General features: G+C 44.3%; 1 protein-coding gene across 2 annotated transcripts in view; it reads left to right on the top strand.

Annotated features, from left to right (window-relative positions):
• Positions 1-27,402, top strand: part of snx17 (sorting nexin 17) — a 235,604-nt gene that overhangs the window by 45,170 nt on the left and 163,032 nt on the right. For both annotated transcript variants that reach the window (XM_084314817.1, XM_084314816.1), the window contains exon 2: positions 6,492-6,566. In XM_084314817.1, coding sequence (XP_084170943.1) covers positions 6,492-6,566 — 75 coding nt within the window. The remainder of the gene's footprint in view (positions 1-6,491; positions 6,567-27,402) is intronic.

Here is a 27,402-nt window from a genome sequence, read left to right as displayed (position 1 = left end):
GCTCTCAAGGCCATCTCCTACTCCATCTGGGGGTTGGTGAGTGTGGCACATATCCGCGATCTCCTAATAATACAAGTCATTAGAATAATAGAAGCCTACTGTTGCTGGAACGATTCATTACGCATGTATGCAATACGTACCAATTATCTATGCGTCTCCAGTAGGGGTGGGAATCGCCAGAGACCTCACGATACGATACTATCGCGATACTTGCGTCACGATACGATAGTACGCTGAGTATTGCGGGGGGAAAAAAATATATATAAATTTTTTTATCACATTTAATTTATTACCTTTTTTCAACTGCAAAGTAAAACTTTGTCAATGTTTTATCTAATAAAATAAAGTTCAGTCTGTTCATCTCACTTCAATAATTTTTATTGCAGAACATGGTATTTTCTCAAGCAGACAGATGTAAACACTGTAATCTGTGTTGCATGTACCTGACAAACTGAACTGTTTGTATTACAGTCATATTCCAACTTAACTGAATGCACATGTGTGTGTGTGTGGACTACTGTACTATTACAGGTATTGAAATGAACAATGCAACCTCCTTATACAATTTTATTTTATGGCTAATTAAATATCGATACTTGGCGTCCCTGTATCGATACAGTATCGCCACGCAAAGTATCGCAATACTACTAACGTCACGGTGACCAAATGCGTCCAAATTTTTATAGGATTCTATCACATTTTCATAACAATAGTGAATATTACTTACCCTGCGCCGTTTTCATTGAGGTTTCTTACAAATTAATGTTTTATTTGTCCTATATATGCGGATAACATTTAAAATCTTAAATTGTACCATTTTGTTTCCCTTTAGACAACAAACATTATGCTAATGATGCACTTTTGTTAAGATAATTAGTTTACCATTCGCGGTCACTGTACTGAGGTCGCATTAATAGTTTACCGCTGTTCAGATCGCGTCAAAGAATAGACGCGTCCCAGTGACCTGTGACCTGTGCTAAAGGTCTTGGGAAATGTATTGTTGTAGTTTTCACCTTTTTAATTTTCACCTTTTTAATTTTAAACCAATGCTGCCATCTACTGACAACAGAAAGTGTTCTGTATCGTCACCTTGAGAGGCTACCCTCGCACTTCCGTAAACACCGTCGCCCAAAACGCAGTCTAGAGATTCCCACTTTTTACTGGGAATGGGGCGTGGGCCGTATTTGGTCCCAGACAATAAGAGTGACTGCGATTGGTCTACATTCCGTTACGTATCGATTCCCCCCCCCCCACCCCTGGTCTCCAGCATGTCCTTGCTCGTCCTTGCACGCCCACAGAGATGTTCTGTGAGAGATGTAGGAGTCATCATGTGCACCTCCTGGGAAGTGGGGGACCACGTAGAGCAGGTGGTTCTGGGCGTCGCAGAGGATTCAATGGAGTGGTATTGTTTTCTGTTGAGCTATGGAAACAATATGGGGAGGGTGCCTTGATGCGCACGTGCCCAAGGTGGACAGTACCTGGACGTGTGGTGGCACAGGGTGGACAGGACCTGGACGTGTGGTGGCACAGGGTGGACAGTACCTGGACGTGTGGTGGCACAGGGTGGACAGTACCTGGACGTGTGGCGGCACAGGGTGGACAGTACCTGGACGTGTGGTGGCACAGGGTGGACAGTACCTGGACGTGTGGTGGCACAGGGTGGACAGTACCTGGACATGTGGTGGCACAGGGTGGACAGTACCTGGACGTGTGGTGGCACAGGGTGGACAGTACCTGGACGTGTGGTGGCACAGGGTGGACAGTACCTGGACGTGTGGTGGCACAGGGTGGACAGTACCTGGACGTGTGGCGGCACAGGGTGGACAGTACCTGGACGTGTGGCGGCACAGGGTGGACAGTACCTGGACGTGTGGCGGCACAGGGTGGACAGTACCTGGACGTGTGGTGGCACAGGGTGGACAGTACCTGGACGTGTGGTGGCACAGGGTGGACAGTACCTGGACGTGTGGTGGCACAGGGTGGACAGTACCTGGACGTGTGGTGGCACAGGGTTTGAGCGTCAGGTTCGGCTCCTCAGTGCACCGCCATTCAGCGATATCTTCCAGCAGGAATAGATATGCCATATTACATATCTCATGCATATAGCGTGTGACTGTGTGCGTGTGTGTGTGTGTGTGTGTGTGTGTGTGTGCATGCTGAGCGCAGCTGCCATAATTGCTAAATGATGCAAATATTGTCGTATTTATTATTTTTATAGTTTTGTGTCTGAAAACAGGGACACCATGCCTCTGTTCCCAAGGTGGACAGGAACCCAGCCTGAGCATGACATAAGAGCAAAATGGCCACCGTGTGAATATGGTCAACAGACACTAGATTTTAAAACGTGAACTTTGACACCACAGTGATGTTTGTTTTCCATTTTCAGGCAATTTAACCTGATTAGGAATCAGATGATTAGACTTAAATACTCATTAATTCATAAGGAAAAACACAATCTCTACTTGAATATAGATTATATAGAGATTATAAATATGATCATATATATATATATATATATACACATCATCATATCATATCATATCATATGTGAATGACTCCCGAGTGTTTCTCTGTCTAGTTGTGCAGGTTGTTGTTTTTTAATGCTCTGCAGGTTTTGTTTGGGGACTAGTGCAACAGCATTGAAACATCATTTGGACTAGATGGAAATAGAAAGACGGATTGCTTTCCATTTGACTGTTTGTCACTTTCAGTATACATTACCATAGGGCTGGGCGATAAAACAATAACGATAATTACTGCGATATATTTGAATAATCGATATCGATTGATAATAAACAAAAAAAAATCAATAAAAAATCAATTTATTTTTCTTCTTTTTTTGTGACCTGCAACAGGGCAGTTTTAAAACCAGAGACAGTGGACAGACTTGTCTTTCTTGCCTGCAACTTAAAGTAATGGCTTTGCTTGTCCAAATGACAATACTGACCAAATTGATATTTCTTTTTCTCTTGTCCATTTATTTTGTTTGCTTTCTAATTTAAAATACAGTTTGAAACCGTCTGTACACAGTAGGCTATGTGTGCTAGCAGAGCTAGTCTCCAGTTGCGAGTCACGGTGCACATGCTCTTAAAAAGCTGGATTCTGCGTACCATACTGCCATGCAGGCTCTCGCACCCACCACTCCACTTTGTATCAGTCCTTAGGATGGTCCTCTCTGTACCAAAGAAGACAATCACACATGTCATTGCTAGGTAAGCTGCCCTTATATATCTCCAGACTTTTGTTCTTTTATACTTGCTTTTTTAATACCAGACGAGCAGCAAATGGGATGCTTTTAAATGTTTCTTTGATGCAGTCAGAGCTTGGTAAAGCTGCATTCTCCCACTATGCTCCCTTTTTATGGAATACGCTGCAAGTAAAACTTTGTCTAGAGGCACTTCCTACTGTAAATGCTTTTAAAGGTATGCTACGATCAGCCCTTCACGAAACATGTAACTGTTTTACCTGATGCTATCGCTGATGTGATCATGCTCCTTGCCACTGCACAAATGGCCTTCTGTATTTATATTTGAATTGTATGTTTTTTGTTTAATGCCCTGTTTTATGTTGAAACTTGTTGTGTGCCGTGTTGGTCAGGACTCCCTGGAAGAAGAGATCTTGTATCTCAATGGGACATTCCTGGATAAATAAAGGATACATAAAAAATAAAATAAAAATTTGCGGTGGTTTGTCCACCAAAAAAGCGCAAAAAGATAGAAAAGAAACTAGCAGAGCCAGAACTGTTCAACTCCCTTGGTGCCACAGCCAGCAGAGAAGCCGGTTTACTTTCGCTTTCAAACCAGCTGCAGCCTGAGAACTGGAGTGTGAGGGGATGTAACACTAAAGATGGCGGCGATGACAAAGAATTGCTGCAAAATAAACATACATCTGTTGTTTAAAAACATTATTAATTATTACTATTAATTAATTAATTATCGATATCGAGTCATATGATAATATTATCATATCGTTATCGTGATATCATTTTTGCCATATTGCCCAGCCCCACATTACCATTTTAACTAAAAAAAAGGAAAATTTATACAGACCACATCCTGTCAATATCACCATCTATGGGAGTTAACTTTTCCATAGACGGTGAAAGGGGAACTGACTCTGTTTGCCCATAATGTGTTTTTTGTGTGAGTTCTTCCACCCAAATGAGGTTTAAAATGACATTCTGGTCCACACCTCATTTGTTGTGAGAACTCAACACAACTGTTAACACATTGACCGCCAGCAGCAGGGGGCGCTGATCCCCCTTCAGCGCCAGGTCTTTATTCAATGGATATAGTTTTAGAATGCCAAACTTGCGAGTCCTAAAACTATATTTTATATTATAGCTATGGATCTAATAACGACGTCCACTGTCAGTGAGTTGCTTCTAGTCAACATGCAAAAAACAGATTGTTTTTTCATCCGTACATTTCCGTTTTATACCGTTTTTAATCGGAGTATGGTTTGGGTGATTCTGAGTAATTCCAGGAAAAGACGAGAAAAAGGCATTTTAGTGTAATCCAGTCATCACGTTGTAATTTTCCGGCTGATTGTAATCATCCTGAAATCAACGCTAGATTATCATTATATCTCCTCATGCATACAATACATGAAATGCCCCCCCCCCCTCCCCCCACCGCAGCCAACGGTAGAAAGCACAACACGGTCCACACACATAGCTTTGATCGTGGGAGAAAGAAATATCAGATCAACGCAAGATTTTATATATAGTGTGTGTTCTTACCTTGTCTCTGATGTAATGCAAAAAAGATAATCCAATTATCTGATCGCCATTCCAGTTATCCACAGCAATCCTGTCCCCGACATTACCGAGCGTTACACATGAACGGGCGGACAGGGTTAGTGTTCCATGCCATCGTTGTAAAGGCCTGCCTCGCCTGAGTATTTAAACCCCGCCCCCCACGGCTCCGATCGGCTCAGAAAACACACCAGACCGTTTCCAATGAAGTGCAATAGCTCCGCAAGGCAGTAGAGGGCGGTGTTGACCGTCTGCCAGCTCAGACAGGGTCTGAAGGGTCTGCAGAGGCTGCAGCCATGAATTATGAATAGATATAGCGAATAAAAGAAATAGCGATAATAAAAACGAGTATACTCGTTGTTGGCGATCAACGATTGGCGGCCAATACCGAGTTAACTCGTCATTGGCGGGCATTGTGTTAATGGTTCCACAAAGTCAGCGTTCCATTCACCATCAATAGGAGCAGCTCCAGATTTGTACATTTTATGTTACGCTCTCTTGGATTTCTAGCTTTAGGTAAAGTGTGGTGCATCTTCTTCACAAATATTGACAGACCTTGGGGGCACAGGAATAACATGTGAATTCTTAAAACGGGTGGCATTTATTACCCTCCCAAGACAAATTTGACTGCCGAATTTAAAGTCACTCAGAGCGGAAAAACTATCGAGAAGCCAATTCACACATTGTTTGTTTGGTAGCCCTAAAGAAAGTGATGTCTGAGTGAGCGAGGTGGTGACTTTCCAGCAGTGGGTGAACCGAGGATGAGGAGGGATGTTTGTTTTGCTTCGGGAGGTGTTCTGAGGAATCAGAAGTGAAACTCCTGCTCTAGCAAAAATGTAATTTATGTTCCACATGCCGCCTCACTCTCTATTATAAAACATTTGACCTATATATGTTATGCAATATGTCTTTTCAAAGAGGTGTTTTTCCTAATATGAAATCAGCTAAGGTAATTCCAATATAAAAAATGTAGATAAGCATCAAATGGATAATTATAGACCAGTGTCCCTACTACCTCAATTTTAATATTGGAGAAATTATTTGTGAATTCTCCCTTTCTGTGTGTGTGTGCGTGCGCAAGTCCCATCTCTGGTCTTTGGAAAGACCAGATGAGGTCAGAGGAGTTTGTTTATTAATACATAATAAATGATCATGCAACATAAAAAAAATGGTTGTAGGGAGGGGTTTTAGTTTGTGTGATGTGATAACATCATAACAATGTTGAAATTGAGAAGTTTAGACTTTAGTTTAGTTTTACAACTGAAATAAAATGTTTGTTATTATGAAAGTACCGAAAAAGGGTACCATTGGGGGTACCAGTATCGATTCGGTTCAAATGTGAGCGGTACCCAACCCTTATCGTAGATTACATTTCCTGAAGTTGCAAATATATCAATTATCGCAGTTATTGTGATATTATTGTTATCAAGGGCCAAATTAGTCACAGAATCGCATTGTGAGTTACTCGCATCGTCCCACCCCTAATAATGAATACAGACACGATTGAAAGCGAGGCATAACAATAGCAGAGGGCCACTGCAGCACAGGCATCCGTTCACCTGACATTCCTTTTCTCTCCCTTGGTGCCTTTTCCATTCCTGCGAGACCTTTCAGAACCCGTCAATCCAGGCCTTTGTGGATTTAAATTTGTGCTGCTTCAGATGTTGATGCACAGTCAGAAGCTCTCCTCCTCACTTCAAAACAACAACAACATTTCTCTCTTCTCTCCCCGCAGGCCTACAACATCCACGTTAACGGCGTCCTGCACTGTCGCGTTCGCTACAGTCAGCTTCTTGGTCTTCACGAACAGGTGAGCCGGCAACAACACATAAAACAAACCTAGATGTTCCTTAGTTTTCATATACAAGTAGGCTTCTTTTTTATTGGGAAGCTTGATCCACAGCAAAGTACACAATGAAATACACACACTTCTTACTGGGGCCGGGAAATATACAGATTTTTACTTACCGTTTCTCGTCTTAACTATTTACTCATCTCACACGGAATCAAATTAGTTGTTTTGCTCTCTCTGCCTTGAGATATAATGCAGTGATCACAGTGTATAAACGGTGTCTGCAAAATGCAGTGTGTGTAGGCTTAGCCTTGTCGCAATGTGCTTGTAGATAGCTTGTGTGTTGTGTGCGCATAAGGGCTGCAACGATCAGTCCGACCATGACATTTCAACTATTTGCATATTCATGACCGACGCATTGTATCATTACTGATGTGCCATCTTTGCAGTGGAAATGGCTGACATTCAAAGTCATAACGTACGCAACATGTCGTCCAACTAGTGCACAATTAATTAATGAATCACGTTCATAATACAAATAACTTGTAAACCTTCACATTTGATTAGTTTTGTTTTTGACTCTCTCACTCCAGCTGCAACTGTGAGGAATGGGAGGGGCTGAGCCCGATGGCTCAAACGTTACACTATAAAAACAAACTGGATAGTTGATGAAAATTTTATTTTCCTCGAAGCTTTGAATTAAAATCGAATCTTGGCCCCGAAGCTTCGAATTCCAAAAAAATAATCGAAGGTCAGCCCAACCATTAGCATATCATATTCTAAAATCATTAAGTCTGCTATAAGCTATTCTCCCTCTCTTATCAGTGTTGTTTGTGTGTGTGTACATTTACAAAATGTGCTACTCTTTTTGACATGGATTAGGCTAATTAGCTTTAACAATCCTGATTCCTGAGCCTATTTTATTCAAATGGGAGATATTGATTTACATAATGTGTGCGGGCCTTGAGGCTGCAGTACCGTTTGCCAGACGCCGGCATCAGCTGATCCTAGTGTCGCCTTTAATGTCCTCTTACACGGTCCACAAGCCTGCGCCTCATATCACTTTAGTTTCCTCTTACACGGTCCACAAGCCTGCGCCTCATATCACTTTAATGTCCTCTTCCACGGTCCACAAGCCTGCGCCTCAGATCACTTTAGTTTCCTCTTCCACGGTCCACAAGCCTGCGCCTCATATCACTTTAATGTCCTCTTCCACGGTCCACAAGCCTGCGCCTCATATCACTTTAGTTTCCTCTTCCACGGTCCACAAGCCTGCGCCTCATATCACTTTAGTTTCCTCTTCCACGGTCCACAAGCCTGCGCCTCATATCACTTTAGTTTCCTCTTCCACGGTCCACAAGCCTGCGCCTCATATCACTTTAGTTTCCTCTTCCACGGTCCACAAGCCTGCGCCTCATATCACTTTACTTTCCTCTTCCACGGTCCACAAGCCTGCGCCTCATATCACTTTAGTTTCCTCTTCCACGGTCCACAAGCCTGCGCCTCATATCACTTTAGTTTCCTCTTCCACGGTCCACAAGCCTGCGCCTCATATCACTTTAGTTTCCTCTTACACGGTCCACAAGCCTGCGCCTCATATCACTTTACTTTCCTCTTCCACGGTCCACAAGCCTGCGCCTCATATCACTTTAGTTTCCTCTTACACGGTCCACAAGCCTGCGCCTCATATCACTTTACTTTCCTCTTCCACGGTCCACAAGCCTGCGCCTCATATCACTTTAGTTTCCTCTTACACGGTCCACAAGCCTGCGCCTCATATCACTTTAGTTTCCTCTTCCACGGTCCACAAGCCTGCGCCTCATAGCACTTTAGTTTCCTCTTCCACGGTCCACAAGCCTGCGCCTCATATCACTTTACTTTCCTCTTCCACGGTCCACAAGCCTGCGCCTCATATCACTTTACTTTCCTCTTCCACGGTCCACAAGCCTGCGCCTCATATCACTTTGAATCGTCCCCACAATGGCTTGAAGTCTGGTCCACACTTTACTAGGGCTGTACCCAATGTCATTTTTTAACATTCGAAGCTTCTATTGAAGTATTCGAACGAAGCTTTGAATGTCTATAAAAAAGAATATCATAAAAAAATTAGTGCTGTCAGGCGATTAAAAAAATTAATCTAATTAATTACAGGATTTGTAATTAATTAATCTAATTAATCGCATTTTAATCGCATAACCATTTTATGCCTGATATTCTATATTCTATAATCATATTTCAAATTGCATGTGTCCGGATGGCAGAATTCAGTACTGTATCTACAAAACCTTCTGTTTAATCATCTTCCATCTATTAATTTGCTTAGATTTTTCAGGTCTGGTCAATTTGAGCATAGTGTTATTCACAGTCAAAGATGAAATTTTTTTTTTATTGATATTCTCATTTGGTTCATTACAATTTACTCAAGCCTAGTAACAGACACAGTATTTCTGACACTGGGAATACATTCCCTGAGATCCATAGATGTCCCTAGAATCAGATACCAAGAACATGCAAATGAACCATATAGAAAAAAGTCTGTAATGTGTATTCTACGTTCTTATGGAATGAATGAGATAAAAAAAAATTATTTAAAAAAAAGAAAAATACAAAAATTGTAATACATTTTTAGTTAATTTTCATAACGCGATAATTTGCTGTGTAATTAATTAATCTAATTAACGCGATAAACTGACAGCCCTAAAAAAAAATAGAACATTTAAACTTTATTTTTATTATTATTTTTTAACTAAATCCTAAATTTGAATAAAGTGATTAATCTGATTTAAATGAGTCTTTCTTTTATTAAATCAACTTTCTTTATCAGTTTCATCAACATAAATAATCCAATAAGGGCACGGTTGGTATGAAAGTGATGGTGACATCTTATAGTATAATATTATAATATTAGTGTAGCCTAAATCTTTTTTTTTATCCACTTTTTCTCCCATTTTCTATATTTTCTCCCATCCCAATTTCATATCATCCAATTCAACCCTCCCCTGTCACGAACGCTGTTTCTTGCCTCCCACAAGCCGGCTGCAATGTGGACTAAGTCATACATAGCACAAGTCCCCTCCGGTACTTGAGGTAACAGCAGTCGCATCTTTTCACCTGCGCAGCTCGATCTCTCAGTGGCGAGGAGTAACGCGTGGGAGGCTCACGCTGCCCCCGACACTTCCTGATTCTACTGCGCAGGCGCACCAACCGACCTGTAGGAGTCGCTGTCCACAACGCCCGATCCCCACCCATCAGTTTCCCACCCCCTAATACGGCCAATGTGTATTAGTATGAACGACCAGCTAAACTGAAAGCAATGTGGAGCGCTGGGCTCGAACAGGCGAGCCCAGCGTCTCCGCATTCGTGGCGAGCGCCTTGCCCACTACGCCACGTAGCCGCCCCCGAGTGTAGCCTAAATCTTTAACTGCAACTGTGAATAAAACCCCCATTGGTTTAAACAGATTGAATAGACAGGGAAAAAAAGTTTTTTTTTAATAAAAACTAAAAAATTCGAATGTTGATTTAGAATTTGAATGTCAACATTATGATCGAAGCATTCGGTACAGCCCTACACTTTACCCCCCACCCCACCCCTGAGTTCAGGCTTGTGCACGTAAACAGGCAGCATTGTGGAGGAGTCTGGGGGCAGGTGACGTGGAAGGAATGTTCTTGGCCTTTTTCTGCTTTCTCTCACTTCAACCTGCTGAGGAAATGAGCTTTGGCTGCAGAGGTGCTGCTGCTGTGGCCTATGTTTATGTTCCCTGCCTCAGTGCAACACATACGCTGTGCTCTGGGTTATTTATCACCAAGATCATCATCAATAGAGGTCAGGGGTCGGATGATTGTTAGTGGTTAACATACCGTTGTATTCGTTCGGTACACTACACACAGCCGTTTGGTACGGTACGGTACACACTGAAACGGTTCAGTGTGGATACGTGTACCTTTACACCCCTAATAGAGGTGGAACAATCTCAATACAAAAAAATATATATATAAAATGTATGTTCGATACAGTGTATACAAATCTGCTCTCCCTTATTTCTTTTGATCTTGGTTTAACTGGTGGTATGGTATGGCTACTGCTATTAGCATGATGTTTAACACTACTTTAGTGTTTAACACTTCAGTATCACATTACAAGAGAGATCACAGGGTTAGGGATGGGCGTGAGTAATCGATTCCTTGATTACTCGTAGCTATGAGGAAAAACCGGAAAAAAAAAAAATCGAAATTATAAATTGTTATGAAAATAATAAAATATATATACGGTATATATATATTTTTACATATCTTTTCACATGTATGTGTAAGATTATAACTGTTTGTTGGTTTCCTTAAACATATATACGTGAATGAACAAAAAGAAGTAAAAAAAAAGAAAAGAAAAAAAAATCTAAATTTTTTTTCTTAAAAAAAAAAGTGGGTACGTACATCTTAACTATAGCTATAGGACTTGGGAACCTCTAGGAGTCAGTACCATCGCTGTCGGTAGGTTATTTAACAGCATGTTGGATTGCATGGTATGGTCTTCTATATAATTATGAGTATAATAAATAACAAGCAACAGGGCTCTACGCTAACCTTTTTCACTAGGGGCACAGGTGCTCCTAAATGAAAAAAGTTAGGAGCACACAAAGAAATTTAGGAGCACCCAAAAATATTTAGGAGCACAGTGAAAATATTTCAAGTAAAAGAGTATTTTTTTTTATAAATGTATATTTGTACTGTGCGTGCATGTGTGTAAATTAGCTCTTGCTACAACCCTGCATGTTTACATTTTGTATTTTGTACTTGATGTTCATTAACATGTGCTGTCCCTATCAAATAAACTATCAAATCAAACTACTGCTACAAAAGTAACAGTCACTTAACTTTAGCTTTTGCCCCTTTTATGCATACAATGCCTATGTTTTGGCTGTGTTTCTCTTCTAGAGAAATAATCCTTTCAGGGTTGCCTATTGAAATACTGTACACCTCCAGTACAGAAACATTGTTTATGAGTTTGCGTGTCAGGTAGACCATTGATTGACAGTCGAGTCTGCCAATTACATCACACCGCTTGTACTCCAGCCGTCCGGCGCTGCAGCTGGACCCTAACCTCGTTCCCAGCTTTATCTCGAGAGATAAAAGCTGGACCCTATTGCCCACCTCTGCTGTTCATAACGCTAGCCAAGTTAGCTGTACACACATACACAGTGGGCCAGTTACTTTGGTGTAGGGGTGTAACAATGCATCGATCCTAAGGGGAAAATTCAACTGCATCGATTTGAAAATGTTAGAATCGATTATCGCAATTTGAATGTGTACACAGTGTTATGTTGTTATCATGTCCGTTACAGTCAACACAACGGCATACGCTACTGCATCAACGTTATGATTAACAAAGCAAGGCATTCGTTTTGTTGCATTAACGTTATATTACTATTGCTATCGCTTGGATTGGACCGTTGGCTTGAGTGCAATGTGGGACTTGTAGTTTTTTAACGATCTCGCAGCGGAGGAAAAAAAAGACGAGAGAGGCTATAATCTGTATTCGCACAGCGTGCGCGTAATTGATTTTTACGGTTCGCACACAAATATTTTTAGGGGCATATGCGAGCAATTTGGTCGCACTGTAGAGCCCTGAGCAATTAAGACACAACAACTTTGTGTTTTTAATACATTAAATGCTTATATTTTGATAAATGATGAATACATTATGTAAACATGATTCTTGCATACGTATTCATCATTACTGTCCCGCAATTTCAACAGATGTCCCGCAAAATCGACATGCTGTCCTGCATTTGGATCATACAGATTTGGTCAACCTAGCATGGGGGAGTGTATAGTAGGTATGGGCAAAACATAAAGATCTGAATATAAAAATATGAGAAAAATAAATAGTGTAAACAATCAAATGAGATCTGAAGTTTCCTCCAAGTTGCGACAGAAAATAGGCTTCTTATACAGAAACTGAACCAGCTTTCCTTCGATTAGTAGGAAGAGAGTTGTCGAAGTTTTCAGTCCTGGACTATGGTGATGTCATTTATAGGCACGCTGCGGCCTCAGCCCTTAAATCCTTGGCCTCTTGTCTATCACTCTGCCCTCCGAATCATCACTAATGAATGATAGATACGACACTCATCACTGTGTCCTTTATGAGAAAGTTGGTTGGTCCTCGCTGATGGAGAGGCGCAACAAACACTGGTATTTGTAAATCTTTTCAGGCCCTTATTGGTAAGCTACCTCCTTATACTACATCATTATTGGAATGGAATTTTGGTACCCATGGAACCTGTTCTAGTGACTGGCTGGTCCTTGAGGTCCCTCGAGTTTGCTCTGAACAGGGTAAATCTGCATTTTGCTATGATGCCCCTCCAGCTCATGGAATGAACTCCAACAGTTCTTAAAGCTTGAGATTATCCCCTCTGTTGCAGAGTTTAAAACCTTTATCTCCAACCTTTGTCAATCAAGTTGTACATGTTTTATTTGATTGTTATCCTTACTTGTCTAATTGTTATGATTGTATATCATGCTGTGGGCTTTTATATGCCTTTTTTACACTCTGTTACACTCAACGTGACTGTAAATGAGGGAAACCTTCGAGTTTAAATAAAGGTTTAAAATACAATTGTATTCAATGAATATAAAAATATGAGGAAAAATAAACAAAGGTGCAGATGAAGGTCTGTATGCCCTATAGTTTATATTACAATAAATAAAGGCAGTTGAATGTGAATATATAAATGGAACTTACACAGACCTTGAAACCCAGCAGCACTTCAGATAAGCTGGTTACATGCCTCAGTGATGCTAGCACTGGCATATGGTCTGTGGTCATCAAATAAGTTACTTTTAGGGGCCTTTCTCACTCACCAATCGGGGTCGAATCAGCGCCCCCGGGGACGGGGGGGGAGTGTTCTCACTCAGACGGACACACCCCTTTTGGGTGCGAAGTGGCGCACCCCCCCGCTGAACCTGGGACGCTTGAAATAGGTGGTCGTGGGAAATAGGTGGTTCGATCCCCCGGACCGGCAGGAAAAATCTGGGCTGGGAAAGTGAATGAATAACTCTCTCCGAGTCCCATACCCTTAACACCAACCGCTGAATTGCCCTTGAGCAGCAAGGCACTAAACCCCCAACTACTCCAGTGGAGTTGCTCAGTGGCCAACGGTGGCAGACTGTGGTTGTACTGGGCAGCTCCCAGGTGTGAATGGAACTGTGTGAATGTGAAGCAGGGCGTAGCTGAAAAAGAGCATCCATGCTCAGCAAACCTACCCTGGGTAAATAAAGCATATAGCTTTATCTTATCCCCACTATACAGGGTTTACATGAGCCAAGTACCCAGAATAATAAGAGAATGGGAATATACATCCACTTTTGTGTGAAATGCGACCGACGGCATAGGACTCCTTGTGATGTCACATAAATCATTTATGATGGAAAGGGGAACGTTTTGTGATCTTCGCCTTCAAGGCCGGCGTTATCCACTCCGACGTCTGTCGTTGCTAGGCAACAGGGTGTGTGTGTGACGTGTGTGTGTGTGTGTGGGGACACGCACCAGATACACGGTCAGATTAGAACACCAACCCCACAGGAGTTGCCATGGCTTGACCTGTATCCACTGACAACCCCGTGGAAATTGTGCGCCACTTTTCTCCAGCCAATTACTACTGGTTTCTCCTTCCTAAATGGTCCTCCTCATTAAAGGGGACATATTTTAGAAATTTTTTATTTCTTTTTTGCCTTTTCTATTTTTTCTCCCATCCCCATTTAGTCGCTATACCAATTCCCGTCCTGGCTGTTGCTCTGCCCTACTGTCAATCTGGGGAGGGTGTAGAAGATTACCACATGCCTCCTCCAATACATATGGAATCGCCATCCACTTGTTTTCACCTGACGGCGAGGAGTTTCACTGGGAGAGGAGCGTAACGTGTGCAGAGGTTCACGCTGTATCTACTCTAGATCCCCTCCCAGTTGAATCGACCAGTAGGAGTCGCTGTTGCAATGACCAGGACTCACCGGCTTCCCACCAACGGAACAGTGACACTGACGATTGTGCTCGTAGGAACGCCTGACCAAGCCAGAGGTACCCCGGGTCTGTGCGGTGGGTAGGACAGTGCTTAGACCGCTACACGACCCAGCTGCCCCGTTTTTAGTCCTTTTCAACAAGTTAATTTATTTCTTTATTTCTTTATTTCAGATCCCCATTAGTCACTGCCTCAGCAGCGACTATTCTTCCTGGAAATTTAAAGTTAGGTCCTTGAGGTCTCGTCCCCTAAACATGTCGTTTAAATTTGTTGCTGGAATACAACACTCAGATCATGCATTCTAGCAGCCTCTCTATACCCCTCTATTTCAGTCTTGTTCTCAATGGGCTGTTTCTGTGCCTGTAACAAGCGAGTCGCTCATGCACCACCTAGCAGTGGTGTACGAGCCTGTGCCGCCATTTCAGATCAAACTTTCTGACTAGACGTTGCAGATCAAACATGACTCAAAATCCTGCAGTAGCATTCTTATCGTTAGAAATGTTGTCGGAAACATATTTTAGATTCAACTTTAGGTAGAAAAGAGCGAGCCATCATCTTATACGCACATTATTTCTTATCAAGATCTCTTCACACACACACACATACCAGGTCTTACTAACTACGGCGATTGTGGCTGCAATTCTGAACGGCTCATTTCAAGAGGGAGGGTTCTTGTCGCAGCTGAACTGTAGGAAAAGCACAATGTAAGCACAATTTGTCGGGACGACCCCCCCATTCTGTACAAACAAGGCAGAACACCGGAAAAGGACATTTCTTTCACAATAGGTCCCCACGATAGTTCCTCAACCACTGTAAAAACGCAGAGGAACAAAACCCACATGACATCCAGCTACTAGACTGCATGTGCTGGTGAAAGTAAGCAGGGAGCTTTTCTCTCCGTCTTCTCTTCTTCAAAAGGACTGAGATGTATCAGTAACATTATGCACTCAAAGTCTGCAGCTCCAGGGGCTGATTTGTATGCGTGACCCACTCCACACTGGAAGTAGAGAAGGGCAGCGTGTTGAGGTGAGCATCACCTCCCTCCCCAGTACGCACTGCGGCCCTTCTCCATCAGACGCATTAAAGGGGTGTTTCACTGTAGTAGAACTAGTCAAGTTTCAGCAGTCTTACCTCTTATCTGAAGTCATCTACGAGTAAGCTAGTGACCACTGCTGTCCCTGTCGTCCGCTGTCGACACCACCCTTCCTCCCAGGTGTCAGGCTCCAACACCACCCTTCAACACCACCCTTTCTCCCAGGTGTCAGGCTCCAACACCACCCTTCAACGCCACCCTTCCTCCCAGGTGTCAGGCTCCAACACCACCCTTCAACACCACCCTTCCTCCCAGGTGTCAGGCTCCAACACCACCCTTCCTCCCAGGTGTCAGGCTCCAACACCACCCTTCCTCCCAGGTGTCAGGCTCCAACACCACCCTTCCTCCCAGGTGTCAGGCTTCCTTCAACACCACCCTTCCTCCCAGGTGTCAGGCTCCAACACCACCCTTCAACACCACCCTTCCTCCCAGGTGTCAGGCTCCAACACCACCCTTCCTCCCAGGTGTCAGGCTCCAACACCACCCTTCCTCCCAGGTGTCAGGCTTCCTTCAACACCACCCTTCCTCCCAGGTATCAGAGCTTCAACACCACCCTTCCTCCCAGGTATCAGAGCTTCAACACCACCCTTCCTGCCAGGTGTCAGAGCTTCAACACCACCCTTCCTCCCAGGTGTCAGGCTTCCTCCAACACCACCCTTCAACACCACCCTTCCTCCCAGGTGTCAGGCTTCAACACCACCCTTCCTCCCAGGTGTCAGGCTCCAACACCACCCTTCCTCCCAGGTGTCAGGCTTCAACACCACCCTTCCTCCCAGGTGTCAGGCTCCAACACCACCCTTCAACACCACCCTTCCTCCCAGGTGTCAGGCTTCAACACGACCCTTCAACACCACCCTTCCTCCCAGGTGTCAGGCATCAACACCACCCTTCCTCCCAGGTGTCAGGCTTCAACACCACCCTTCCTCCCAGGTGTCAGGCTTCAACACCACCCTTCCTCCCAGGTGTCAGGCTCCAACACCACCCTTCCTCCCAGGTGTCAGGCTTCAACACCACCCTTCCTCCCAGGTGTCAGGCTCCAACACCACCCTTCAACACCACCCTTCCTCCCAGGTGTCAGGCTTCAACACGACCCTTCAACACCACCCTTCCTCCCAGGTGTCAGGCATCAACACCACCCTTCCTCCCAGGTGTCAGGCTTCAACACCACCCTTCCTCCCAGGTGTCAGGCTTCAACACCACCCTTCCTCCCAGGTGTCAGACTTCAACACCACCCTTCCTCCCAGGTGTCAGACTTCAACATCACCCTTCCTGCCAGGTGTCAGGCTCCAACACCACCCTTCAACACCACCCTTCCTGCCAGGTGTCTTCAACACCACCCTTCCTGCCAGGTGTCTTCAACACCACCCTTCCTCCCAGGTGTCAGGCTTCCTTCAACACCACCCTTCCTCCCAGGTGTCAGCTTCAACACCACCCTTCCTCCCAGGTGTCAGACTTCAACACCACCCTTCCTGCCAGGTGTCAGGCTTCAACACCACCCTTCCTGCCAGGTGTCAGGCTTCAACACCACCCTTCCTGCCAGGTGTCTTCAACACCACCCTTCCTCCCAGGTGTCAGGCTCCAACACCACCCTTCCTCCCAGGTGTCTTCAACACCACCCTTCCTCCCAAGTGTCAGGCTCCAACACCACCCTTCCTCCCAGGTGTCTTCAACACCACCCTTCCTCCCAGGTGTCAGCCTTCAACACCACCCTTCCTCCAAGGTGTCAGGCTTCCTTCAACACCACCCTTCCTCCCAGGTGTCCTCAACACCACCCTTCCTCCCAGGTGTCTTCAACACCACCCTTCCTCTCAGGTGTCTTCAACACCACCCTTCCTCCCAGGTGTCTTCAACACCACCCTTCCTGCCAGGTGTCTTCAACACCACCTTTCCTCCCAGGTGTCTTCAACACCACCCTTCCTCCCAGGTGTCTTCAACACCACCCTTCCTGCCAGGTGTCTTCAACACCACCCTTCCTCTCAGGTGTCTTCAACACCACCCTTCCTGCCAGGTGTCTTCAACACCACCCTTCCTCCAAGGTGTCAGGCTTCCTTCAACACCACCCTTCCTCCCAGGTGTCCTCAACACCACCCTTCCTCTCAGGTGTCTTCAACACCACCCTTCCTGCCAGGTGTCTTCAACACCACCCTTCCTCTCAGGTGTCTTCAACACCACCCTTCCTCCCAGGTGTCTTCAACACCACCCTTCCTCTCAGGTGGCTTCAACACCACCCTTCCTCTCAGGTGTCTTCAACACCACCCTTCCTCCCAGGTGTCTTCAACACCACCCTTCCTCCCAGGTGTCTTCAACACCACCCTTCCTCTCAGGTGGCTTCAACACCACCCTTCCTCCCAGGTGTCTTCAACACCACCCTTCCTCCCAGGTGTCTTCAACACCACCCTTCCTCCCAGGTGTCTTCAACACCACCCTTCCTCTCAGGTGTCTTCAACACCACCCTTCCTCCCAGGTGTCTTCAACACCACCCTTCCTCTCAGGTGGCTTCAACACCACCCTTCCTCCCAGGTGTCTTCAACACCACCCTTCCTCCCAGGTGTCTTCAACACCACCCTTCCTGCCAGGTGTCTTCAACACCACCCTTCCTGCCAGGTGTCTTCAACACCACCCTTCCTGCCAGGTGTCTTCAACACCACCCTTCCTCCCAGGTGTCTTCAACACCACCCTTCCTCCCAGGTGTCTTCAACACCACCCTTCCTCCCAGGTGTCTTCAACACCACCCTTCCTGCCAGGTGTCTTCAACACCACCCTTCCTCCCAGGTGTCTTCAACACCACCCTTCCTCCCAGGTGTCTTCAACACCACCCTTCCTGCCAGGTGTCTTCAACACCACCCTTCCTCCCAGGTGTCTTCAACACCACCCTTCCTCCCAGGTGTCTTCAACACCACCCTTCCTCAGGTGTCTTCAACACCACCCTTCCTCCCAGGTGTCTTCAACACCACCCTTCCTCCCAGGTGTCTTCAACACCACCCTTCCTCCCAGGTGTCTTCAACACCACCCTTCCTGCCAGGTGTCTTCAACACCACCCTTCCTCCCAGGTGTCAGGCTGCATGCATTCATTTGCGGGACGATAATGCGGGAAACACAGTTTTACAGATATATATCTATGACTAACGTTAGTTGACATAATCCTGTGATAATTAGCGGGCAGGACCACCCGGTCCAGAATGTTTCCTGTTTACGGCGGAGAGGCTGTGGATAAAGGATGGATCCATTGTACATTTGTAGTTGACTGGTGAACCACAAAGCAGTCAACTGGACTGCCAGGTAACAGTTATTTTTCATGCACACTGTATTGTGACGGCCTTACTAGATATAATATCCTGGTCTTGGTTGAGAGAATACATTAATATCCTGATCCTCCATATCCCCTATATACACTAGATCAGAATACTGTGAATATTACTGTGGAAATATGATAAGATATTCCATTATTGATCCCCTTGGGGAAATCCGGACGTAATATCAGCATGGGGGAGTGGGGGTATAGGTACGGGCAGAGTAATGGAAGAAAAACATAAATATAGGCAATCAAATGAGATCTGAATATAGAAATATGAGAAAAATAAACTATATAATTAACTTTAATTACCAAAGGTGCAGATGTGGGTTGAGGTGAGAAGCACCTGCCTCCCATTTGCACTGCGGCCCTTCTTCATCAGACGCATTAAAGGGATATTTCACTGTAGTAGAACTTGTCAAGTTTCAGCAGTCTTGCCTCTTATCCGAAGTCATCTACACTGCACCACCACCAGTCCTCCATGTGGCAGGCTTTTCGTTCACTTTCATTAATTTTGGGGACCTAGTATCGATATTGGCCTTTTTACCTATACCGATATTGTCCAACTCTTAATTTCCGATACCGATATCAACCGATATCATACCGATATATGCAGGGTTTCCCCCCCCAAAAAACGGAATAATTTCAGGTAATTAACATTACATATCTCTTGTTGTGGAATTAACACAACATTATGCATACTTTTGACAATAAATAAAATCTGAATTTGTTCTTACTTGCTTGCCTGGGTAAATAAAGGTTAAATAAATGTTAAAAAAAAAGAAAAAAATTTATCTGTAGGCCGATAATATCGGACATCCCTAGTTTTTATTGATTTTTGCTACCGGGCAGTCCGGTAGAGAGAGAGAGAGAGGAGGAATGGGAGATAGACCGGGGAAGACATTCGGCAAAGATCACCGGGTCCGGGAGTCGAACCCGAGTCGTCGTGTTGCACCATAGTGCTGTATGCGGTGCGCCACTCGGGCGCCCATATCGTACTTTTAAAACCTCTTAAGAATCGGGCAGCACATTTGCCCTTGTCTGTCGGCTTGCTTCAGGCTGTGTTATTGCTGATCAACCAACACATCGTTTGAAAGCTAAAATTTTATTTGATTGACACCCTATTTGACCTATTACGTGCTTCCAATCTCGGGTTATAAGATCAAACAGCCAACGAGCGTCAGTTTCGGAAAAGTTATCATGTCTGGTTTCGCCTCCCGGTGAACCTCTGACGGTGAAAATGATTTGGTAGCCAATGGAATTCTGGAGCTGACGGTATCTTACATGAGGGATGGGTTAGTTTACTACGATAAAGGGAGAGTAGAACAAGAAGAAAGGAGAATTACTCGCTCAACATGAAAATGCATTGGACCGGATGGCCATTTTGGATAGGCATACCGATATAAACATTAGAAAAACATGTGTAAAACACACATTTTGGACCTGTACTAGACTTCAGGCTATGGACCCATTGTGTTTTCCAGCTCATACCTCTCAGCTGAAACTCTTTTGCAAACGAATTCAGATGTAAGTAAAAAGAAAAAAATATTTCGGTGTTCAAACCTCTAACTCTTACATTAGCACTCAGTGATTTCTCATGTTGTGGAAGAAAATTCTGAATGTTTCCTTTCAAAAGAGACCAGACTTGTGCATGTGCTATAAGTATAAGGTATTTTATGCAAAACTAGCCCGATGGATAAGAGGTTAAGTCAAATGTTTGTTTTTGCAGTATTACCTTTTGAAAAATGTAATCCGATAAGTACCTTTTGACTCTTTTGGTCCTCAAAATGAATGGAAGTGAGCTAGCTTACTTGTAGATGACTTTAGATAGAGAGGTAAGAGTCTGGTAAGTTCTACTAAAATGAAATACCCCTTTTAAGCGTTGGTTTAAACCTACCGGGAATACCATGGGTTATTGGATAATTCAGAAATTGTCAGGTACGTTGTCACTTGTCGGTCATAGAAAAGTAAACTAACTTGACTCTCAGACAGTGTAAACTCTCATTGTATTGTCCCGTGTGTTAAATCCCACCCATCCAGTACTACCATGATAATAAAACAAACTCTTAAGAATGATTTTGAAAATAAGGTTGAACTTCTAGGTTAGAAATGAAGCATAATTCCATGTCTCAATGCTTAATTTCACGAGAGAATAGCTCGAAACTTGCATGGTTCAAAAGCCAATAAACATAAATGATAAACACATTTTCAAAAGGGAACAGATGACTCAAGGATCCTGGAAGACAAAGTAAACTTGGAAGGCAGAGGGTGTTCTGCATCCCAGACGTGTCTGTAATGCATGGAAACTCTCCACGCAGCGGGCCTTAAAATACAACATGTGATTCATCTTAGAAAACACCATGAATGGACCTCTGAGCGAGAGGGAGAAATCGGGATTCACAGCTCAGGAATCCAGAGTGACCGTGCTAGTTCACACTCCGGTTAGTTTGACTCTCTGGAGCCAGTTTACTTTCAGAACCGCCAACAGATGTCATGATTTTAATCGCATAGTTACGTCATTTTTGTCGCAGGTCTTCATATTTGTTGTTCGGGTCTTTGGTTTGTTTTCTGTTAGTAGTATCTTTGAGAGAGAAAAAAAAGTGTACAAAAGCACGTACATCTGTATAGATAAATGCGAGACGCTGGACAGAGACACCGGAAGAGGATTGTACATATTCAACACGTCACACGTGTGATGGTAACAGGGTTCGCACAAGGTCCTTGAAGTGCTTAAAGTGCTTGATTTTTGAAAAAAAAAGTCGAGGCCTGGAATTCCTTAAACTGATTTTTTTAAACAAGGTGCTTAACACTTTCACTGCCACTCACGAGATATCTCGGGTTTCCGATAGTTATGTTGAAAGCCACTCACAAGATTTCTCTGATTTTTTTTTTTTTTTTTTTTTTAGCGATCTGAAATCATATTGCATCACGCGAGCCTACCCTAGTATACCCGAGCGCCGCCGGCGATCAGATGTGGAAAAAAGCGCCCCCTATCGTCTCCCAGATGACATAAGGGATTTTGGAATGGACTCAATGAAAATGGATGCGGAAAAAAATCCTGTACTCCACATTTTCCAGTCCACTGATGCAGCCGGGGTTATCACAGTTCATTCTGGAGCCTCTCAGACCCGCGGAATCATGTACTGCACTGTACACACGTTGGATCCATACACTTATCGATTTTTTCGAATGGTGATCAGGAATTGGAATATACCAGTTGGATACCATCTGATGTCAGGTAAGGAATCTATGTTATCAGTGTTAGGATAATCAGACAAATTTTGATGAAGATATAGGCTGTTTTGTGAAATGGGCTCTTTCGGTTTCACTGTAAAAGGCCAAGAGGAAATGAACACGCGATTATCCGTGCGCGGCTCGAATGTGCTTGCGTGCACGTATAATATTGATCATCTAGTGTTTATTTGAAAACGATTCATAAATAGGCAGACAAATATCAACGTTCTGGAATATTCCAGTAAAAGACGATTATCATAGAATGGTCTAGATTAGAATGAACAGTTTTTTTTACCTCAAAACGGGTGCTTTTCAAAATGATCTCAAACGGAAATGAAGCGATAAAAAACCAATCTGCCTTGACAGCACTGACTGGAAAATGATTATTTGATAAGCGACGGGCAGATTAGACACATAGCCATCATTTAAAACATAGATTAGGCGATATTAAGCGTAACATTGGCGCCGATGGTGGCATTGAAGCGCTACCTCTGGCGCCACCTCGTGGCACTCAAAGTGTTAACACATTCCCGGCCAACCATGTAATTATACGTGATTCGGCACCAGCGCTTGAGGGCCAATCACGTATATATACGTGATAAGCTTGTTTTTGCTTTTATTGCATTTTAATAACCTACTCAATGTCACGGAGCGGCACTGCAGATATACCCTACTTTGGGATTCGGAAAAGTGCATTACCGGCCAGATCCTGGTAGTGGCGAGGGCTTCAGCCGATCGCCTAGAATAGTTTTTGCGACGCCAAATTCAGTATGCAGTAAAGGAATATAGCATCAGCCAATGGACATATCGATCTACCAGATGGCGATCAATAACTGGGAAATCCTTTTTGGGATCCAACCGGCCACAGGTAAGAGCTATTTGACGTAAATTACAGCCCGATCGGGCCTTGTTCTCATATCCAACCCTCATCAGTGTATGATGCTACAATAACGAATGCCGTTATTGGTAATCAATAATCAGAAAAGATTTCCCCCGCCCCCCCCCCCCCCCTTTCATGCATTCATGGTGGAACATGATATCGATCATATGCATTTAGATTTTTATCTCTAGCTTGTGTATGGCCGAAACGCCAATCGATTTAACCGCCCTATAACTAGCGTTGCAGGAATTATACCAGACCATTCCGATGTAACATTCATATTCACGACGCTATGAAACGGGAACGTATTGATGAAAAAATGTTTTCTTTATGGCATATTGAAGGGAAGGTTTATAGTGTCAATTGACAATGAGAATGGACACATAGCAATAATTTAAAATATAGATTTAGCTCTACAAACAACGCGATGCACTGTTAAACCTTGTTATGAGAAGCTGGCCTTATAGAGTGGGACCGTCTAATCCCAGTGGCCGTCAATGTGTTAAAAAGTCATGGAAATTTAAATCAACCATTCCCATTGAAAGTTTTGTTCATCCATGATAATTATTTTCCGAATCAAGAAATTAAATTATTTTTATTTAAAGTGCAACTAATTGTCGGAAATTGGTTTTATTTTTTATTTGATTTTTTTACTTAAATTCTTATTAAAGGGGACATGCGTTGCTATTCCTAGCACTATTTGGGCAACTTTACACAATTCCTGTGAGTCTATTGAAGACATCTGTAAGGTTTTTTTCAAAAAAATGCATTGTTTTATATTTCTAATCAAGTACTCAAAACCAAAAAATTTCAGCTTCAAGATTTCAGGCTGTTATGGCCTGGCTCCGCCCATAAGCACTTTGAGTGACAGTCAGTCCACACAGTCTGCGACTGGTAGACAGAGAGAGATAGAGAGAGGAAGAGAGAGAGAGAGAGAGGAGAGAGAGAGAGAGAAAGATAGAGAGAGAAAGATGGAGAGAGAGAAAGAGAGAGAGAGAGGGAGAGAAAAAAGACAGGCCGTTATTGATAAGGCCCCTCTCTCCCTCCCTCCCTCTCTCCCTTTTTTTTTTCTCTCCCTCTCGGGTGTGCCGCGCGACAGCTTGTGGGGGGGGGGGCCCTCCCTTCCTCCCTCTCTCTTCCTTTCTTTCACTCTCCCGTTCGGAGGTGTGTGCCGCGCGGCAGGTCCCCCCCCCCCCCAAGTGCTCTCTATCTCTCTCTCCAGAGTGCATGCAGAGTATGAGGAAGTGGTTTCCACGCGCTGTGTACAGTCAGTCTAGGTAGATTGTGGGCGGGCATTAGCTACAACCACAGAGCCAATCACATCACTGTCTGCTACCCAGAGCCTGAGTAACGTCACTCAGGCCTTCAAATCAGGATGGCCTAATTTACTGGACCAGGAAATGATCTGAGCTGAATCAGAGCAATCCGCCAATATGGTATTTAGACTAGAGATGTTCCGATACAATTTTTTCCTTTCCGATCCGATTCCGATACCTAAGCTTTGGGTATCGGCCGATACCGATATTTATCCGATACCAGTGCATACATAAAAAAACAAAAAAGATATTATATAAATTATACTTTTTTTTTTTTTTTTACAGATACTGTTATACTGTTTTTTAGTAATAACTAGAAAGTAATGGTATTTATTCAACAACAGGTGATTGTATAGATTTGTATTAGTATCATTAATCAATGAGTATCGGGCTGCAGCACTGCAGATATACCCTACTCCAATGATCTACACGGACATTAAACGGTGTTGCACTCGCTACCCAGTGGCTCTGCAGATATACCCTACTCAGTCTGTAAGCTAGTGGCAGATAGAACGTTCGAATGTTGTGATTTTCGATGCAAAATAAATATTCAACATTCTCGTTTCAAACTCCGCCTCAGACTCTTATCCTTTGGCACTTGGAACTTGCTGTACTTTGCTTGCAGGTCTGCAGCCATTATTGCTGGATTATGAATAGCACCAACTTTAGACACGGTAACGTTATCAAGCTAAGCTAGCTGACCTAGCTCGTCTTCCCGCATTGACATTTGATAACGTTAGTCAGCTAACGCTAGTCAGTAGCTACTTAACTTAAATCCGATTCACCGTGGGTGCATTATTGTTGATAGACTGTCACGGACAGTGTCAGGTCCTGGAGAAAGGACAGGCGATCATCTGATTTGATGTAACGGGCGGATGTTGTTCCAACTAGCTAGCTTTTCAGCTAATGCTATCATAACACCAGCAAAACACATCCCGTCCGAGCTCCCCGTCACACCGCACTGTCGGGGACAATGGAATTTAAGAAAGTGTATCTGCTGTTAAAATGACACAGCAAGTTTCAAGTTTCTTTAATAGTTGTCATACAGAAGTACAGAATACTTTCATACAAAATGCTTCTTACTGTTACGCTCCAGACTGTGCTAGACAAGACGGTATCAAATAACATAGTATAGCATGTAATTTAGAAGAAGAAAATGAGGTCACAGTGTTCGGTATAGACATATGTACAATGTTCTGAGTTACCATATAATATACAATACTATGCAGTGTACTAATGTACAGTACTATATAGTGCAAAGCAGAAATGGGATGAGGTACAATTTAGGTACAATTTACAGTAAGGTGTACGAGTTGTAGTGCAATCCTTCATCAATAAATATAAAAGTGTGGGGAGTGGGTGCTACAGTGTGTTTGTTTAAAGTGGGTGTGTGCTATAAAGTGTGTGGAGTGGGTGCTACAGTGTGTTTGTTTAAAGTGAGTGTGTGCGTGTGGATGTGTGTGCTATGTGCGTTTGGTGGTTGTTGTTGTGTAGTGTTCATTGTTCGTTTAGCAGCCTGATGGCCTGGGGATAGAAGCTTCTTCTGAGTCTTTCTGTGCTCGCCTTGAGACTCCGGTATCGCTTGCCTGACCGCAGCAGTTCAAAGAGGCAGTTGTTCGGGTGACTGGAGTCTTTAATGATTCTCTTAGCCTTGCCCTTGCAACGCTTGTTGTAAATGTTCTGGAGGGTGGGGAGCCCCCCTCCAATTGTGCGTTCGGCTGAACGTGTCACTCTTTGTAGTCTGCTTCGGTCTTGTGCAGTGCTATTCCCAAACCAGGAGGTGATGTTGCCGGTCAAGATGCTCTCTATTGTACATGAGTAGAAGTTCTTAAGGATCTTCTGACTGACTTGGAACTTCCTTAGGCGCCTGAGGAAGTAGAGGCGTTGTCGTGCCTTCTTCACAACACTGTCAATGTGTGTGGTCCATGTCAAGTCCTCGGATATGTAGGCTCCGAGGTACTTAAAGCTGTTGACTCTCTCAACCGGTGCCCCGTCGATGCTGAGGGGGCTGTAGTCCTTGACCCCCGACCTCCTGAAGTCCACAATCATCTCCTTTGTTTTGCTGACGTTCAGGGAGAGTGTTTTCCTGGCACCATCCCGCCAGGACCTTGACCTCTTCCAGGTAGGCCCTCTCGTCGTTGGCAGAGATCAGGCCCACCACCACTGTGTCGTCAGCAAATTTGATGATTGTATTGCTACTCCGCTGAGCCACACAGTCGTGTGTGTACAGGGAGTAGAGGAGGGGACTCAGAACACAGCCCTGGGGGGCCCCTATGTTGAAGGTGATGGATGAGGAGGTGCAGTTGCCTGCTCTCACCACCTGGGGTCTGCCAGTCAGGAAGTCCAAGACCCACTGGCAGAGGTCATAGTTCAAGCCCAGGTCCCTGAGCTTGGCTATGAGTATGGAGGGGACTATGGTATTGAATGCCGAGCTGTAGTCGATGGAATAGCATTCTCACATAGTTCCCCTGCCTCTTGTCCAGGTGTGATGCTGCTGTGTGCAGCACATGGGCTATGGCGTCCTCCGTGGACCTGTTGGGGCGGTATGCAAATTGCAGGGGGTCCATGTTGATGGGGAGGGAGGAGCAGATGTAGCCCTTTACTAGCTTCTCAAAGCACTTCATGGCTATGGAGGTGAGAGCTACAGGGCGGTAGTCGTTGAGGCAAGCAGGCTTGGATTTTTTGGGTACAGGGATAATAGTGGACTTCTTCAGGCAGGTGGGGATGACAGCCTGTTCTAAGGACAGGTTAAATATGTCAGTGAATACTGGGGCCAGTTGGTCGGCACAGACTTTTAGGACGCGGCCGGGGATGCCGTCCGGACCTGCTGCCTTCCTGATATTCACTTTTTTAAAGGTCCGCCTCACCTCATGCTCTGTTACCCTGAACACTGCGCCTCCATCAGCAGCCGACCCCCCCCCCCCCCCCCCCATTGCCGTGGCTTGTGAGCTGGTGTTGTTATTACTAGCATCAAACCTCGCATAGAAGGTATTGAGGTCATTTGCTAAGGAGATGTCACTGTTCAGT

The sequence above is a fragment of the Notolepis coatsorum genome, assembly GCF_963971535.1.
Source record: "Notolepis coatsorum genome assembly, chromosome: 5".
NCBI classification, from domain to species: domain Eukaryota; kingdom Metazoa; phylum Chordata; class Actinopteri; order Aulopiformes; family Paralepididae; genus Notolepis; species Notolepis coatsorum.
Note: the sequence above shows the minus strand (reverse complement) of the source record. Positions and strands in the feature narration are given on the sequence as shown.